We start from the raw sequence: 18,084 nt of genomic DNA, 5'->3' as shown, positions 1-18,084 counted from the left end.
AAAATAAGCTTTGGGAACTGTAATGAACACACTACTGAATCATACTAAAAATATTTTGTATGCCTAAGCCAAGACGAGTCTGGGATAACATCAATGGTTATCATTATGGTTATCAATGGTTGTCATCACTTAGGATAACATCTCTAATGAATCAAATTTAGATGACTTACAAACTAGATTACATGATAACGCACTTTTAGGGAGCGCAGCGTCATTATAACGAACCAAACGAAGATACCCCTTATACTCTTTTGTCTTACTTTTTTATATCAAACACTTGGCCTCGCATGGGACGCCCACACACAACAGATACGCAGCTAGAATTTAGCACAAAACAGCTTTAAGACTGGGGTCTTCTTTCCGAACCGATTGTTAAGATTAATCCAGATGAGGAGGACGCGTTCCATACACCCTTTTTGTATTAGTAGCAACGCAAGGATGATTAGATGGATCAGCGGTTAACATTACAGTAGAAGAAAGGGAAAGGGAGTCGAAGTCACATTCGTTTTCGTCAGCATGAACGGCAGAACAGGCAAAATATGCAAAGTAAATGCAGTGGTTAATCGTGGTAACGTTGGCACTATTATGAATATAACTAGTTTAGGACACTAAGTGCTATGGTGTAAGAAACTGGTTACAAGTCTATTACTAGGTTTGCACGAGTAAAGGAGCTATTAACATTACAATTGAAGTCACATATCATTAGCCACCAATAATTTTCAGTATTACATAGCAGACTCAAGGGATGAGTAGGTATTGGGAAACTTAGTAAATGGAACTCAATGTATCTTATTACAGGGAGGTAAACGTTATTGAATACGAGGTGACCAAGCCCTACTGCCATAATATTATCAGAAATGAAACAAGATTGGGGACAAGGGTGTTGCTAAACGTTCGATAACACATGCCAGACCACCGGAGGCTCTGCTCTTCGCCGGCGGATGGTAGTAAACACAATATCCTGGCTTTTTTCGTAGAGTTCCCAGAGATGGTTGGAAGTAGGTGTTCCTGAAGGAACAGAATATCATAATCTGTGTGTTTTTTTTTTTTTTGGCTTATTCAGCCGTCTTTATGTTCCGTTTCATTGATTTTCAACAAGCTGATTCAAGCGAGCAATTCAACAGTCATTGTCGAATACGTTTGTCCAGGACACCACGGAGAACATGGCACTTAAGTCTGTACGATACATGACTTCCGTCGCCATACGCACATTTTGGATCAGCTTCATAGGGGGAATCAGGGGACGATATATAGGGTTGGCAAAGCGGCTGCATTTTATTGGCTTTTCACTTTTGGCCTTCATCGGTGTGCTTGAGAAATCGGCATTTATGGCAATAATGGGGCGGGCAAGGAAGTTCAGAAAAAAAATTAGGATGTATGTGTTCTTTTTGAATCGAGAATTAATTTTTTTTTTATTTTGACCGTGGAATTCAAATTCGGCCCTTTGGGGCCTGTGATATTGATCTTTTACAACACATTTCTTATCTCTACCTTATTTCTAGTTTTGAAGGCTTGGGTTTTTAAAGACATTAACTCGTATCCATTATTCTTGCCATCTCTAAATGCAAAAGAGTGTTTTTTCTTCCTTGATATTCGGTCAAGTGAACCCTACGAAATTTTTTAGAAATGAGAATCGAAACTATAATTTTTTTGTCTTAATTGCTGTTTCTTTTATTACTGTAAATAATTTTGAATCTCTATGATTTGCTTCTCGTCTATTTAGCTGCTAGCTGTGCCATTGATGTCTATCTTCAACTTTATGACAATCCTAATCTGGCTGATGAACAACCCAAAGAAAATGGTGAAGTCCACGTTGAGCTCAGTGCAAATGAAAAAAAATTGAAAAGCAAGCTAAAGAAAGCTCAAAAGAAGGCAGAAATGGAGAAAGCTATGCAGAAGGAACAAAATGAGAAGAGAGAAATGCATATGAAAAATAAACAAAACCCTCAAGGTTTGTGATTAATAAGTTTCGTCGCCTCCCTTAATTTTATCGACATTTTTATTTTTTTGTAATTGAAAATAACAATTTTTTAAAAGTTTATTTTTGATTAATTTGACGGATAATCATTGGGGTATTTAATGATTGTTATGACTGATAGCTTAAAGAGTACTGTTTGATTAAAAATCAAGAAATTGTGTTAAATACCATGCTTACAAAGTCTGATGTTTCTTCTGAAGCAGAGTATAAACAAGACCAATCACGCGTTTGCGTAGTACTGGTTGATTGGGATAGGATTGGTTCAGCAAACTAAATATATTGAAAAACATTTTAGAAGCATTCCTTATATGAGTATTTTATGGTCAGTATAAAAAAATCAAATTGCATCAAGCTACTTAACATCGACTTTGGTGTACCTTCTATGAACAGATTGTATAAATGCAAACGTGCCCTGGAAGTGGTCAATGATAGTAGGTATGTTTAATTAGCCTAAGAATGTTTAAGCAAGCAACATGTAATCACAGAATGAAACAAGAGACTGTAACATAATGAAAGTAACATGCTTAAAGCCCAGGAATTGCAAATATGCAAAAATGCTAAGGACTATATTAGAAAGGAAAGCTGTTAATGCCTATCAATAAATTATAAGCTAATATTGTCAGAAACATGACAAAAGCCATTTGCAGATTCGATGTTAAACTATAAAAGGAAAAAAGTAAAAAAAAAAAATAAAACTTCTAATAGGTTTTGCTTTTGACATCTCGTTTTGGCCAAGCCACGCAACAATAATATAAGAAATATTTAAGTTTTGAGTTTTGAGCTTTAAGTTTTGAGAAAATTGGAGCCCAGTCGACGACGTTTTCTAAATAATGCATAACAGGTCACAATAAAAACTAGACCTCAGGTACCGGAGATGCGTTATGATTATTGTAACTTATTATTTGTAAGGTCAACGTGTAATTAGAGATCTTCTGAAATAAGTTGTGTGTGTTAAAAGAAATCGTCAAACTCTATCTATATTGCTTTGTTTTTACCTGTATTAAGACTGTGTTCTATTTACTGCAATTAATGAACGTTCGTGAAAAGGTTCATCGTGCGAACTTTTATTTCTTTGTGGTCGGTTAATTCCCGGATATTAGAAGAGTGTGATTCTTCCTCCTTTCTTTACATGGCATTAAACTTCTAAATTACATCTAATATTGAAATCAGAATTTTGATATTATTTGCCTAAAATTTTTAGACATAGGGAGATTCTGTTTAGATTGTCGAAGAGATGGTATTAAGTTCTATCAGTATTCAAAGTTGTTTGATTTCTAAAAAGTTAAGCTTCAAAGCTAGGGTATAAACAAAACTGTAGGGAATTCACATAATCAAAACTTCAAAATAGAAATAAGTCACAGAAGAAGTAAAATGAGTGGAAAACAAACGTAAGGTCTAGTTCCTGAAAGATGAAGATCCGTTTATCATTGTCGAAAATAAAAATTCAACCTTGTCAAACAGTTCGTGGTAACGAACTCTAGTAAGGAGCAACCCGGCTCAATGGTAACCAAAACTCTAAAAAATGGAATAGCTACATCAAAAGAATCTCATTTTAATGCTGATTTTAAATATATAAGTTTCATCAAGTTTAGTCTTACCCATCAAAAGTTACGAGCCTGAGAAAATTTGCGTTATTTTAGAAAATAGGGGGAAACACCCCCTAAAAGTCATAGAATCTTAACGAAAATCACACCATCAGATTCAGCGTATCAGAGAACCCTATTGTAGAAGTTTCAAGCTCCTATCTACAAAAATGTGGAATTTATATTTTTTGCCAGAAGGCAGATCACGGATGCGTGTTTATTTGTTTGTTTGTTGTTTTTTTTTTTTTTTTTTTTTTTTTTTTTCCAGGGGTGATCGTATCGACCCAGTTGTCCTAGAATGTTGCGAGAGGGCTCATTACTAACGAAAATGAAAAGTTCTAGTGCCCTTTTTAAGTGACCAAAAAAATTGGAGGGCACCTAGGCCCCCTCACATGCTAATTATTTTCCCAAAGTCAACGGATCAAAATTCTGAGATAGCCATTTTATTCAGTGTAGTCGAAAAACCTTATAACTATGTCTTTGGGGACGACTTACTCCCCCACAGTCCCCATGGGAGGGGTTACAAGTTCAAAACTTTGACCAGTGCTTACATATAGTAATGGTTATTGGGAAGTGTACAGGCGTTATCAGGAGGATTTTTTGGTTGGAGGCAGGGGTTGAGAAGAGGGGGATATGCTGGGGGAACTTTCCATCGAGGAATTTGTCATGGGGGAAGAAAATTTCCATGAAGGGTGCGCAGGATTTACTAGCATTACTTAAAAAAAAAACAATGAAAAAATAAATATGAAAAAGTTTTTTTTCAGCTGGAAGTAAGCAGCAGCATTAAAACTTAAAACGAACAGAAATTATTACCCATATGAGGGGCTCACCTCCTCCTACCTCGCTCTTTACGCTAAAGTATTTTTAGTAATTTCAACTATTTATTCTGCGGCTTTTGTGATTCAGGGGTCATTCTTAATGAATTGGGACAAAATTTAAGCTTTAGTGTAAAGAGCGAGGTACTGAAGAGGGGGCGAACCCCCTCATATATGTAATAAAAACATGAGAATACAAAAGTTCTTTACCTAAGCTAATTTATAAGTTGCGTATATCTTACTTACAAAAAGATTCGTAAAAAATTAAAAGTTCTAGTTGCCTTTTTAATTAACCGAAAATCGGAGGGCAACTAGGCTTCCTCCCCCGCTCTTTTTTCTCAAAATCATTCGATCAAAATTATGAGAAAGCCTTCGGCCAAAAAAAAAAAATATACAAATTTCGTTTTAATTATTCTTCTGCGGAGAGCCAAAATCAAAACATGCATTGATTCAAAAACGTTCAGAAATTAAATAAATAAAAAACAAGTTTTTTAAATGAAAGTAAGGCAAACTTTAGCGTAAAGAGCGGGGTGTTGAGAAGGAAAAGCCCCTTTCATATACGGAGTAATTTCTGTTCGTTTAAAGTTTTAATGTCGCTCCTTACTTTCATTTAAAAAACTTTTTCTTTTTTTTTTATTTAATCTAGAAAAGGGCTGCCTCCAGGATATCGAAGAAATCGATGCGCGATGCCAAATCTAGAACTTATTCTTTAGCATACAGTTTATTTCCAGATATAGAAAGTGCGTGTCTTCTTTCTTACGTTTTGTCACATTAAACCTCTAAATTATTATAAACATTAACACCGAAGATTTTGGAAAAAGATGGAACTACTATTTTGAAATTAGGATTTCCGGCATCATTTCCCCAAAGTTTATGAAAGATATAATTTTTTTTTAGATTGTCAAAGAGATAATATTTACCTAAAAATGGGATTGGCTCCGGCTCCGGATGATTTGAAATGGGTAATGTATGTAAGGGGGAATTTTATGCCTCTTGGAGAACGTAGGAAATATTTAGGGAGAAATAGATTGAGGGATGGTCCTTACAGTTGCTCTATGTGTGGAGAGATGGATGAGTCTTTGCATCATTTCCTAGGGGATTCTAGGGAGTTGAGGGAGTTGCGCTTGGAAATATTTGGTAGGGAGGTTGGGGAGAGGTATTGGATTTTGGAAATTTTGAGAAGTAGGGTTACTTAAGTATAAATAATATTGGAAAGTTCGTCTGGGTAGGTATGAGGTATCGTGATGTTTTCTTAAATAATTAGTAATGTCTTTTCAGTCTATGTTTGTTGCTGTATTTTTTTCACTTGTTTGGCCATGTCACCATGGCCCAATTGGGCTTTTCGTGTGAATAAATCTATCTATAGATTCCTATCAGCATTAAAAGCTATTTGATCAAACAGTTTGTTTGATCACGAATTGATTCGCTCCTTACCACGAACCGTAAGTAAGGAGCGACCTGGCTCAATGCGAAACTCTAGAAAATGGAATTTTGATACCAATAGATACATCAAAAGAATCGAATTTTTATGTTATCTTCAAATATATGAGTTTCATCAAGTTTAGTCTTGTCCATCAAAAGTCACGAGCCTGAGAATATTTGCCTTATTGTCGAAAAAGGGAAAACACCCTCCTAAAAGTGATAGAATCTTAATAAAATCACACCATCAGATTCAGCGTATCAGAGAACTCTATTGTAGTAGTTTTAAGCTCCTATCTACGAAAATGTGGAATTTTGTATTTTTTGCCAGAAGAAAGATCATAGATGCCTGTTTATTGTTGTTTTTGTTTTTTTCAGGGGTGATCATATCGACTCAGTGGTTCTAGAATATCGGTAGAGGGCTCAATCGAACGTATATTAAAAGATTTACTGGCCTTCTTAAGTGATCAACGTGGTCTTTTCATGCTCATTTTTTCCCAAAATCACCCGATCAAAAGTTCAAGATAGCCATTTTTTTCAGCCTTAGACCTTAGATCCTCCTGTGCCACCAGAGCCGCCCAGGGCATCCACAAGCAGCCGCCAGTCATCCCTCGCTTGCACCGCAGTAAAAACATCTTCCCACGTCGGTTGAAGGGAAGCATTTATCTTTCGCAGGTCCGTCTGATAGGTGCACCTGAATGTATTGTGTGGCCTGCCTCTTCTTCCTTCGGGTTGCCTCTGGAACGTCGCTTTTGGGATCCGGGATTCATCCATACAAAGTACATGCCCCAGATATTTCCTCCGACCTGTCCTAATGACATCTGTCACTATGGGTTTTCCAGTCATCCGTCTCACCTTCTCATTAGAGTTTTTCTGACCAATGGTTGTTTAATATTCTCCAGAGACATGCATTCTCGAAAGCTAGAATTCGTCTTTCTTGTGTGTTAGTCAGATGCCAGGTTTTAGAAGCATATAACAGGACCAGGATGACGTTGCTGAATATACGAAGTTTGAGTCGGAGGGAGAAACTCCGCAACTTCCATACCGGTTTCAGTCTATTCAGTCTACCGGTTTCAGTCTATTTTCTTCAGCATAGTCAAAAAATGTACTAACTATGTCTTCGAGGTCAACTTAATCCCCCCATGGTCCCTAGGTGACAGGCTGCAAGTTATAAACTTTGCCCATTGTTTACATAAGTATTGGGTTATTGGGAAATATGCAGACGTTTTCAGGGGTATTTTTTCTGGTGGAGGAGAGTTGGATGGGGTCGGGGGTTACATGAGAGGACCTTTTCATGGGGGGAGAGAATTTTCCACGAAGGGTTTCTGGATTTCCCTGTATTATTTAAAAAGTATTAGGAATTTAATAAAAAAAAACAAGTTTTTTCAACTGAAAGTAATGGGGAACATTAAAACTTAAAACGAACAGTAATTATTACATATATGAGAGGGTTCACCCCTTCGTCAATACCTCACTCTTTATGTTGAGGTTTTTTTAGTACTTTCAAAAGAGCTAGTTATTACAATTAAACGGCCTGTGTGATTCAGGGGTAGTTCTTAAAGAATTGGAACAAAATTCAAACTTTAGCGTAAAGAGTGAGGTATTTACGAGGCGGCGGACCCCCTCATATGCGTAATAATTTCTGTTCGTTTAAGTTTTAATGTTGTTCCTTAGTTTTAGTTGAAAAAACTTGTCTTTTTATTTCATCTATAAAAAATTCAGCTTGGAAGCTAGGACATTTTAATTAGGCAAAATGTAGGAATATTATTTTTGAAAACCAGTATCAACTCCAGTTCTTATAAAATCAATATGTGTCTATTGGCGTTGGAAAAAAAAATCTACCTTGTCGGCAAAATTATTCGATGAAAATTTAAGGGGTATCAAATCAAAAATTTTGGAAAACATCCCCAAAAGTAGGAATCATTTCCAAGAAATCTAGAAGAGATACAGAATTTTATTTCTCCGGTTCTCAGAGAGATAATTTGATATTCTGTAGAAGTATGACATAAATTTTTGTGAAAAAGATCACTTTCCTAGCTAAGATAGTTGTGTTTTAACACCATGTACAACGTCAGAAAGAAAAATATCTTTTTTTCTTCTTAATCTCTTCAACTTCAATTGATTTTTCTTTTCCGTTTCACGATTCTTATACCCGGTAAAAATTTTAGTTTTCATCTTTTGCGATTTTGGAGCTGCAGGCTGCAGATCAAGAGTAAAACGAACAGCTGCGGAAACAATAGTGTTTGTCCGCAATGGAAGAACCTAGGATTAGAATAAATAAAAGTTATATACTTTTGATTATTTTTTGTTCAAGGAAAGATACTAATGTGGCTTATGGGGGGTAATGGAAATCCATGTAAAGTTTTTATATCCTTGGAACCCTCATTTTTATTTTCATTTTGAAAAATAAGTATGATAAAAGTGTGTTGTTTGGACATCACATTCTTAAGGCCTGAAATATAACCAAATTTTTCTTCTCATAGAAGAAAAATAAGATTAACCATTCGGAGGATTAAGGCATAACGTCTGGTAACGAAAAAACTTGCCTGATCTTTTTCGTAGCAGGCACTGTCCACTGAGATTGTTGACTCAAGACCAATTCGAGTTATAAAAGGCATGAAAACAGAGAACCAATTTTTTTTTTTTTTTTTTTTTTCAGACCGTGAGCCCGAGCCACCTTCGCAAGATGAATTGATTCCATCCAGACTGCTTAAAACCGATTCCCCTCTTAAAGAAGCCATCAAATTCTTGATGCCGCTTCAGCAATTACAGTATCAGCGTCTGGAAACGCATCTGTACGCTTTCGAAATTTACATACGGAAGCAAAAGCCTCTACTTGTCATCCGGTCGTTAAAGAGAGCAGTGAAAGTTGCTGGGGTTGAACACCCCAAAGTGAAAGCCTGTCTTATTCGCTTTATGAATACGCTTCCAAGCTTTGGTGAGCTCAATCCTCTTGTAAAGGAAGTAATTGACAAAACGTCTCAGTCTTTGTTAAACGGCCAAAGTGTGAATCAGTTGTTGGAAGTTAAATCTGCTGAATGCGTACTAGAAGGTCTTAAAATATTAAGAACAACACAGGGTGGGCGCCAAAAGATAGAAGAGACTCTACAGCATTTTGATGAATTGGAAGGGCTTAGCCTACGTGTAGCTGAAGAGATTTATAATCTGGTTTTGTCTCGAGAGTTGCCAGCTTCTGAAACTTTAGTGCATGAATTGAGAGCCAAATTTAGCAGGAATTTCCCATTTGCTGCATTGTTTAGGCAGGAAGATCAAGCAAGTAAAGGGACTTCCATACAGGACATGATTGCAAGTTTGTCAAGTCAAGTTGGATCACTGCAGCTTGATGATGGAACGAGTATGTGATTCTTCCTAGAAGATTATAGATATAAAGTAGCAGGTGTGTGTTTTTGCACTATTGTCCCTATCTCTCTCTCTCTCTCTCTCTCTCTCTCTCTCTCTCTCTCTCTCTCTCTCTCTCTCTCTCTCTCTCTCTCTCTCTCTCTCTCTCTCTCTCTCTCTCTCTCTCTCTCTCTCTCTCTCTCTCTCTCTTTCTTTTTTTCTTTCTTTCTTTCTTTTTCTCTCTCTATCTCTCAAAGTTTGTTTTCTGTTTGCTACACTAAACTTTTAGTTTACTGTAGTAAACTTTTCTCCCTGTTAATTGGGTTTTAGTCTCCTTAAATATTTCCATATTGGTTGATGAGGATTGTCCATATCAAAGAACCATAAGGCTTTCAATGTATTATTTATAATTTTTCCGTAGCTACTTCACATGGAAGGGGTGGTCATAGAAACTTCGGAGGGGACTCGTTTGATTTGAAATTGAAAGTTATAGTGCCCTTTTTAAGAATCAAAAGTGATTAGAAGGCAACCAGCCCCCTCACAAATATTTTCGAGCTAGCAATTTTTTTTTCAAAATTGTCTTAAAGGTAGATAACGATGCCTCTAAGGATGACATTACTCCCCACGGGCCCTGGCGCAAGGGCTATAATTTATTTTGTAACATTGTTATTGGGAAAGGGGCATGTTTGGTCCTATGGGCCTCCAAAATGGCTTAGGACTTCAAGATGAATATTTTAGAAAATGTCAAGGGATAAGCTGAACATATTCAAAACACACAATGCGCATGTTTGTTGTCAAAAAGGTGCATCAGCAATGTCTATATAACGGCTAAGGGTATTGAGTTGAAACTTTCATGGCATGTTGAGAGGGATGTTGAAAAGCGATCGAAGGACAATCAGGTAAACGTCTTCCTTATTGGATCCCCTCCTCCTCAACATAAAAATTTGAAAAAGCTTTTTGTTCAAAATTGTCTAACAACTATGCATACATGGTTCGCCATGCCTCTCTCTACCCCTGGGGTAAGGTTTGTAAATTTTATAGTTTGCCCATTATTTATATGTAGGATTTATCATTAGGATGGGGGGGGGTGTTTGATCGTAGTTGTCTCTGAATACTCTAATTCCTTGACACAGCTGCTCTGGGCATTAAATTGAAATTTTCAAGGACTTCACTACTGTGACTGCAACTGCGACTACTTGTGACTTCGATTAATTGCAACTTCGATTACGACTACTTGCGACCACTATTAAGACATGTTCGGGGAGATGTGAAACAAAATCAAAACACACTATGTGCATGCTGGTTGTCAAAAAAGCGTATCTGCAATATTTTAAGAATAGCTAAGAACATTAAATTTAAACTTTCTGTTCATCTTGAGGGGTATGTTGAAAAGTGATCAGTGGGCAACCAATCCACTTGTCGAAATTTTGAATATCTGTAATACTCACGCCCTGGGGGATATGATTTTGATTTATTCGATTTGCGCATTGTTTACTTACAGGGCTCATGACTCGTAAAGCGGCGAATATTTTATCGTTGGTGCGTCCGAAAAGGCTAAGGGCATTTGGCGGAACTTCGAGGAACCTTTTGAAGGGGGTTGAAGTACATCAAAAGTCATAACTTAAACCTTTCAGAATCACTACTATTACTGTGACTATGGCTGCTCGCGACTACTTGCAACTGTGACTCCGACTACAACTACTTGCGACTGTGTCTGTAACTCGTTGCATCTGTGACAGTGACTACTTGCGACTGCGACAACTTGTGACTGTGAATGCTACTACTTCTACGATTGCGACTGAGACTGCAATAACTACTTCTAATAGTACAACTAGAACTGTTGATATAAATGAAAAAAGCTTAAATACACCGTGCTGGTCAAAATGGCATAGTGCATCCCGGTCGTCAAAAGGCCTTATTCTGCAGTGTCTCATGAATGGCTAAAGGCATTAAGTTTAAACTTTCAGGGACTGATAAGGGAAGGGGGATGAAGTCAATCAAAAGACACTTATTCATCCAGTTTGTTCAAAAAGGCATGTCGGCAATATCTTAGGAACAGTTTAGGGTATTAAGTCAAAAATTTTAGAGAATGTTTAGGGGAATGTTAACCTTAATCAAAAAATAGGTACATGCATACCGTTGTCAAAAGGGTTTATCTCAGTTTAGCCAATGGTATTTAGTTTAAACTTTCAGAGAGTGTAAGGCTATTAAGTTGAAACTTTCAGAGAGTGTTAAGCCATCGTTATCAGGTGTCTGAAATATTTAAGACACCTTCCCTGTGGATAATTCCAAAAGAAGGTTCTATCCCCTCCCCCAACGGAAAATTTCCCTGACTGAATAAACTTGTCAAAGGTGTAAAACTAAGTCTTAGCGACTTAATCTTCTTGACATTAATTTTCCAACCTATACTTGCACTCTGAATTTGCGAAAACCTCTCGGTGCTGAGGACAGTGCCGGATAGGGTGTTTGACTTGGGTGGTACGTCTGTCAAATGATAACGCAGGTGTCCTAAGGCGAGCTCAAGGAGGACAGAAACCTTTCGTTGAGCAAAAGACAACTGCTGATTTTGTTATTTCTAAGTACCCCAAAGCTGGCCTTTTTTTAGTTGGCGATGCCAGTGACCTTAAAATGGATTCTTTTTGCTCCTCTCTTAAAGCAAAGCAAATTGTTAAAATACCAACGACTTGAGGAAATACCTCTCTTGATGTTATTTTAACTAATATATATATATTTTTTACAGCCCTCCCTCAGTTTTGTCCCCATTAGGTGAGGGTTATCATCTTTTGATTCTTTTATCGCTCTCCTCGAATCTTAAGCATTCTTTCTCAATAACTTATGGCGCTCATCGCCCCTTCAAAATTCTAGTCTCCTTTCTTTTGGTATGTGGCTGAATACTGAAGATAGGTCTGATATTTATAGGTTAAAATATATTGATGAGAAAATGGCTACGTTCTACAAAAAGCTAATTGATAAATATCAAACTTGTTTCCGAGAAAAAAGATTTAATGGTGCTCCAGTGATAAAACCTTTATTAACCAAACTATAAAAACACTAATTAGAACCAAATAGAAGCTTTTCAAAAATGGTAAACTGGATGAAGCCAATAAACTAAGAAAATCAATTAAAAGAGAAATTCGCAAATTGGTACGATCGTACTACAAAAATAAAGTCGAAGAATTGTTCACTAATAAACCAAAAAATTGGTATTTCGAGGTTAAAAAGCTGTGTGGCAGGAGGCTTGAGCAGCTGAACTTCAACCTACCCGAGTCTTCTATTGTTACTTTCAATAATTTAAGTAAATTCCTCGCTTCCATTGTCCTGAGCCTTCCAGCATTGTCCGACCAATTACCAACAAGAGCCCTATCTCCTTCTTTTCCCACTGTTTCCCTGTCTGAGATAGAAAGAAGCATTGGAAAACTAAGAAAAACAAGTGTTTGTCCTATGGATATCCCGTTTCCTCTTATTAGTGCCTTCGGTGACTTCTTTTCTAAGCCCTTATCTTTCCTGTTAAATTAAATTACCGAGTATGGGCGAATTCCAACAATTTGGAAAAAGGGTTTCATAACCCCTTTGAAAAAGAAAAAACGGCAAGCCTGGTCTTAAAGGCGTTTGTCCTATTGCTCTTACTCATATTTTCTCGAAACTTTGTGAAGGATTCCTTGTAGATTGGCTAAAGGAAAAAATCCTTCCTCTTACTGACCTGGGGCGATTCGGAACCGAAAATCCACTTCTACTTCCCACTACCTCGTTTCTCTTATTGACTACATCGGGAAAATCATCGAAAAGTCCAATACCTGGCTAAATTTAATATCTATTGACCTTCCAAAAGCATTTGACCTCGTTAACCACAATATTTTATTCGAGAAACTTGTCAGCGAGTTCAATATTGATTCCTTACTGTTGAAATTGGTTGCCTGCTTCTTAACAAATAGGTCGCAGTTTTTCAAATACCAGAATCATTATTCAAATCCTCTCCCTGTCCACAATGGCATAACAGGTCCCCTCCTTTCTTCAGTCATGATTAACAGCCTCGCGAAGGAATTTCCTGACCGATGGGAATTTGTTGATGACCTAACGGTCGTTGAAACTTGCTTCAGAAATTTAATAAGCGACCCTATGAGTATCCTCAATGAAATTGGAAATGAGGCCTTGGACTTAGGCATGACATTAAACCCCTTTAAATCCATAATAATCCCGATTGGTTTCCTCGAATCCTCGCCATGTTTCCTTAATCCTATCCCTCCTGAAATTTCTGTGTCCTCATTTAAACTACTTGGCGTCACAATTTCTTCAAATTTACAATTGGGATATCCATTTTAAAGACATCATCCGTAGAGTTAATGTGTCTATCGCCCTCTTTAAGCTCCTAAATAAATTTAGCGTCCCCCCTTCCCACTCCTTAAGGATTTACATGTCTTTTGTCCGCCCGCATCTCGAATATGCTTGTCCAGCTTGGCACCCTGGTATCTCGTGAAAAATCGGGAAAAATTGAATCTATCCAAAAAAGCCTTGCAAATAATTTTCAAATAAGGCAAGGTACAATACTCTCTGTTCCTAAAAAAGCTAGTTTGGAAATCCTTGAGTGAAGGAGGATTTTGTTGTGCCGTCGGTTTGCAAAAAATGCAGTAAAAAACCCTCGGACGGCAAGTATTTTCCCCAAATGTCCCTCTCCATCCAAATTACAGCTACCTCGAGCAGTTTCTGACCCCTTCCCCTATACTGTCCCCCATTCGCTGTGTTATCTCCAGATATGAAAAAACTTTTGTCCCCTTCATAACAGAAAAAATGAATAATATACCCCACTAGTTTCTGCCTTTAGTTTCTTTCTTTTCTTTATTGGCTGATGTTATTGCTGCCCAGGTTATTGCACTTATTTGCTTGTTTCCTTCCTTTTTTTAGTTTCCTGTTTAATTTTTATATATTTTATATTTCGTTCTCTTTTTTGTATTTATTCACTTATTTTTGCCTCCCTCCCCCATTTTTGACCAGTTTTTATCTATTTAGCTCTTTTATTGACTTTATGCAGTTAAATTATTGAAACTTTTTTAGTGTCACTTTTAATTTATATATATATATATATATATATATATATATATATATATATATATATATATATATATATATATATATATATATATATATATATATATATATATATATATATATATATATATATATATATATATTTATATATATATATATATTTATTTATATACTTATTTATTTATATCTTGTTCTTTTTTGTATTTATTTGCTTATTATGTCCCCCTTCTCCCTTTTTTATGTCCTTTTTTTTCTTTTTCTGACTTGTATTTGTTTAAGTTTAGTTTGACCAGTTTTTATACAGTTTAATTGCTGACGTAAATGATTATTCATTATGATTTATTTTTTTCTTTGTTTTTTTTTTGGCATTTTTGCCAGTTTTAGTGCAACCATGTGATTTGTCGACTCCGAAATCCGAATTTGGCCCTTTGTGGACTTGTGATAGGGTTTTTTTTATAACTTATAAATAAATATCATACAATAAGGCAAACGCTGGCTTGATCCCGACTTTCAGTACGAATACGGGATAACCACAGGGATAACTGGCTTGTTGCGTCCAAGCGTTCATAGCGATGTAGCTTTTTGATCCTTCGATATCGGCTCTTCCTATCATTGCAAAGCAGTATTCGCCAAATGTAGGATTGTTTACCCAACTATTGGGAACGTGAACGGTGCTTAGATTTAGACCGACGTGAGACAGGTTAGTTTTACCCCTACAGATGTTCAAAGCCGTTACTATAGTAATCCTGGTAAGTACAAGAGGAACCACAGGTTCGGACATTTGGTTCTTCATTCCTTCGAATGCCAATGGTGCGAGACTACGTCCGTGTGATTATGCCTGAAAGCCTCTGAAGGTAGAGTCTGTGCTGGCGTCCACAACGTTACCTTGCGTTCGGACTCACTTGTGACTAACTGTAATCTGGTCCTTTGGCTTTTGGCAGTGGATGCTAGTGCTTCGGAGCCAAGGTTTGGCGGTTGCTTGCCATCAGGAGACGGCGGAGCTTCACCGTCGAATAAAGGAAATATTCCATAAGGTCAAATGCCAAAATCACTTTTAGACGACTTGGGTACTGGCCAGGATTTTGTTAACGGTATAGCAGTAATCTACTCTGCGATCTGCTGAGACTAAGCCTACGTTTGGGAGATTTGTCTTGCCAACAGGCACAGGGCGAGTCTTTCAAAACAAGAGGAGGTCCACACCCGGGAAGTCAAGGAGCTTGGGATACCCTTCAGGGAAAAGAAGTGTTGGAACATCTGTGAAAAACACGAGCCTGAATTTGTTTTAATGATGTCTGAAAACTAGTTTTGGTAAGTTGTTTTATAATGGATACTGAACACCCAATGAAAAAAGTAAAGGGGTATGTGCCTGCCCTAAGTCTTCAGTTTCACATTTTTCTTCATGCGATAGTGAAGAAAAGTCACTATTTAGCACAATACTTATTCAAATTCAAAACATTGCACAATGCATTATGAACAATAAATATACACTAAACAAACATAAAATTAAGTTTAAAAGTTAAGTATTATTAGAATAATTATTTGAACAAATACTTGTATGTGAATAATTTGACTGTAAAGAACTGTCAAGTATTTGTGTTGAGAGGTTCCTAATTTCAGTCAGTGCGAAAAATTACGAAAACACAGAGCTCGAAATAAACATTATTTCAGTAAGAACAAGTGACCTTTGATCTTTAGAAGGTATAGGGAACGTTAGCACCGCCCCTGTTTGTGGCAATTTCTGTTTGTTTAGAGTTCGACTCGATTATTTATTATGACTCGTGTTCGGTTTTATTCATTTATTGTTAGTGACATATGTTAGTTGATTGTTTGAACTAATATTTGACTTGTTTTGCTCGTCTTTGGACTGCTGCAGCTCTTCACGTTTCTTTGAAAAACGTCTTTTATGGAAAATGTCTTTTCAAATTAATTATTGGAATTTTGGATTTACTTTCGTATGAAAACATGCTCTCGTTTTTATTTTGTTTTTGTCAAGTTTATGCAAGTTTAAAACTAAAATGGGAAAGTGACGGTTATGTCTTTCTAAGTAGAGATGACAAGGAGTTGGAAGTAAAAAATGCAATTATTTTATAAATACCAAATCTAACAATTGGAATGTTCAATTTTCCAGTTCTTTCCATTTCTGGTATAGTTAGTTCATATAACATGGGCGTCGGCAATTGCTACAATCAGAAATCTGTTTAAGATTGGGTAAAATTTGGCTTTTGCTTTTGAATGAGGCTTTGTCCAATTCTGTACAATACTTTACCCCATTCTCTTGACTTTTTTAACTTTACCCATTCTCTTGAGTTTTCAAGAGTTCAAATTCACAAACTCAATTTTAAACCTATTATTCAGAACTGGTCGTCACTTTGGGTGTTTTTGCCTCTCCAAGAATAATGAATTTTTGTCTGCTTACAAAGCTTTAACTATAGCCTGCTTAAAAATTATGTTTTTACTTGTTTATAACACCTTCAAACTCAAAACTAGCATTATTCTTCTTCAACAGTATACTCTCAATTTGTTCAACCATTGTCATTAGAAACTCGAGAAAAGCTATTTCGAAATCATTGTAAGATTTGTTATGAACACAAGAAAATGAATGTAAACACTTTTTTTTTTTTTTTTTTTTTTTGCTATTGCGTAAATGGGATAATGTAGAAATTCTATTTTTATGCTATATTCTTTCGTATTTAACTTGAATTTTCTTTTCTTTCAGAGCATCCTTGAAGTATCTTTGGAAATGGTGAACCAATTAATTCTTCCAAGTTACTCATGGAAATGCTAATTGATTGAAAATTTGAATTAGTAGACTATCTGATTTGATAGAAATGTTCTCTTCTTCGTTTTATCTACTGTTGTTTGTGGAATATATGCCTGTAAACTAAAAATATTGAGCAGTCCTCTCAGTTCTTTAGTAAGTTTTTACAAAGGAAGTAGGGAATTTCTTTTCCAGCAGAGCTCCAGGACGTGTGTAATAATCACTTAAGGACCTGTGTAACGTTATCTCTTCTTAAGTCTTTTCTATATGTCCATTTGCTTTGTACAGGAAAATTCCCACCCTACGTAAATTTTAAGGAAATCTTGTTTTGGATTTGAAAACCAGAACGTTTCAGCCTACTGTGAAGTAATTTTGTAATTTAGTGTCAGACAACCTTCTCCCTAAAAAAAGAAAAAGTCTAATTAAACCACTAAAGATCTTCAGTTTGGTTTAGCATATGGACTCTGAACCGCAAAAAAAATATTTCTATGAGTTTTCCAATGAGAGCAAGTAGTTTTCAATGGCAGCTTCTATGGTGAAGTGAAAAATATATTTAGGTCGTTTCTGTCACTATGTCTTGAGGTAATAATTTTTCAATTCTGTTTTGGTGAAGCTTAGGTATTTCATAGTATCTTCTGTTAATTTAATTTATTTGTTCTAGAAATTTACTATTGTTTCCAATTACATTTTCTTGGAAATTTCGAGACTAAATCGGAATCTTTCTGTCGCCGGTCGTTGACTTGGTCACTACAGAAAGGAACATGTATAAAAAATTACATTGACGAGATGAACACAAAAATAACTCTCAGCGGATTTTTTATTACACTTGCACATAATACATTCTTGGTATTGACAGATTAGATAATGCTTAGAATGTAGTTTACTTTAATTTGAACTTGAGCAGTTCACCTAAAAACAGTTCTTAGCTCCTCATTTGATCTAACTCCCTTAAATTTGTAGATGGTAGTTCTATGAAATTTTCGGCTTCTGGAGGAGCCACCTTTAAGTAGTATCCAATTCAAGTGTTTTCTCCCATTTCCATTAGAAAATGAAAATTTTCCCAACTTATGTAAATATAAAATAAAACAGGATATATTGTGACTAAAATTTTAGAAAATTTTCCGATTGTATTCTTGAATTAAGCATTTA

General features: G+C 36.1%; 1 protein-coding gene across 3 annotated transcripts in view; it reads left to right on the top strand.

Annotated features, from left to right (window-relative positions):
• LOC136029856 (N-alpha-acetyltransferase 15, NatA auxiliary subunit-like) overlaps positions 1 to 17,076 on the top strand; it is a 55,772-nt gene extending 38,696 nt beyond the window's left edge. For all 3 annotated transcript variants that reach the window (XM_065708324.1, XM_065708332.1, XM_065708316.1), the window contains exons 4-6: positions 1,724 to 1,951; positions 8,455 to 9,192; positions 16,894 to 17,076. In XM_065708324.1, coding sequence (XP_065564396.1) covers positions 1,724 to 1,951; positions 8,455 to 9,158 — 932 coding nt within the window. In that variant the 3' untranslated portion in view covers positions 9,159 to 9,192; positions 16,894 to 17,076. The remainder of the gene's footprint in view (positions 1 to 1,723; positions 1,952 to 8,454; positions 9,193 to 16,893) is intronic.
• The last annotated feature ends 1,008 nt before the right edge of the window (positions 17,077 to 18,084 follow it).

Source organism: Artemia franciscana, chromosome 1 (genome assembly GCF_032884065.1).
Source record: "Artemia franciscana chromosome 1, ASM3288406v1, whole genome shotgun sequence".
Lineage (NCBI taxonomy): Eukaryota > Metazoa > Arthropoda > Branchiopoda > Anostraca > Artemiidae > Artemia > Artemia franciscana.
Note: the sequence above shows the minus strand (reverse complement) of the source record. Positions and strands in the feature narration are given on the sequence as shown.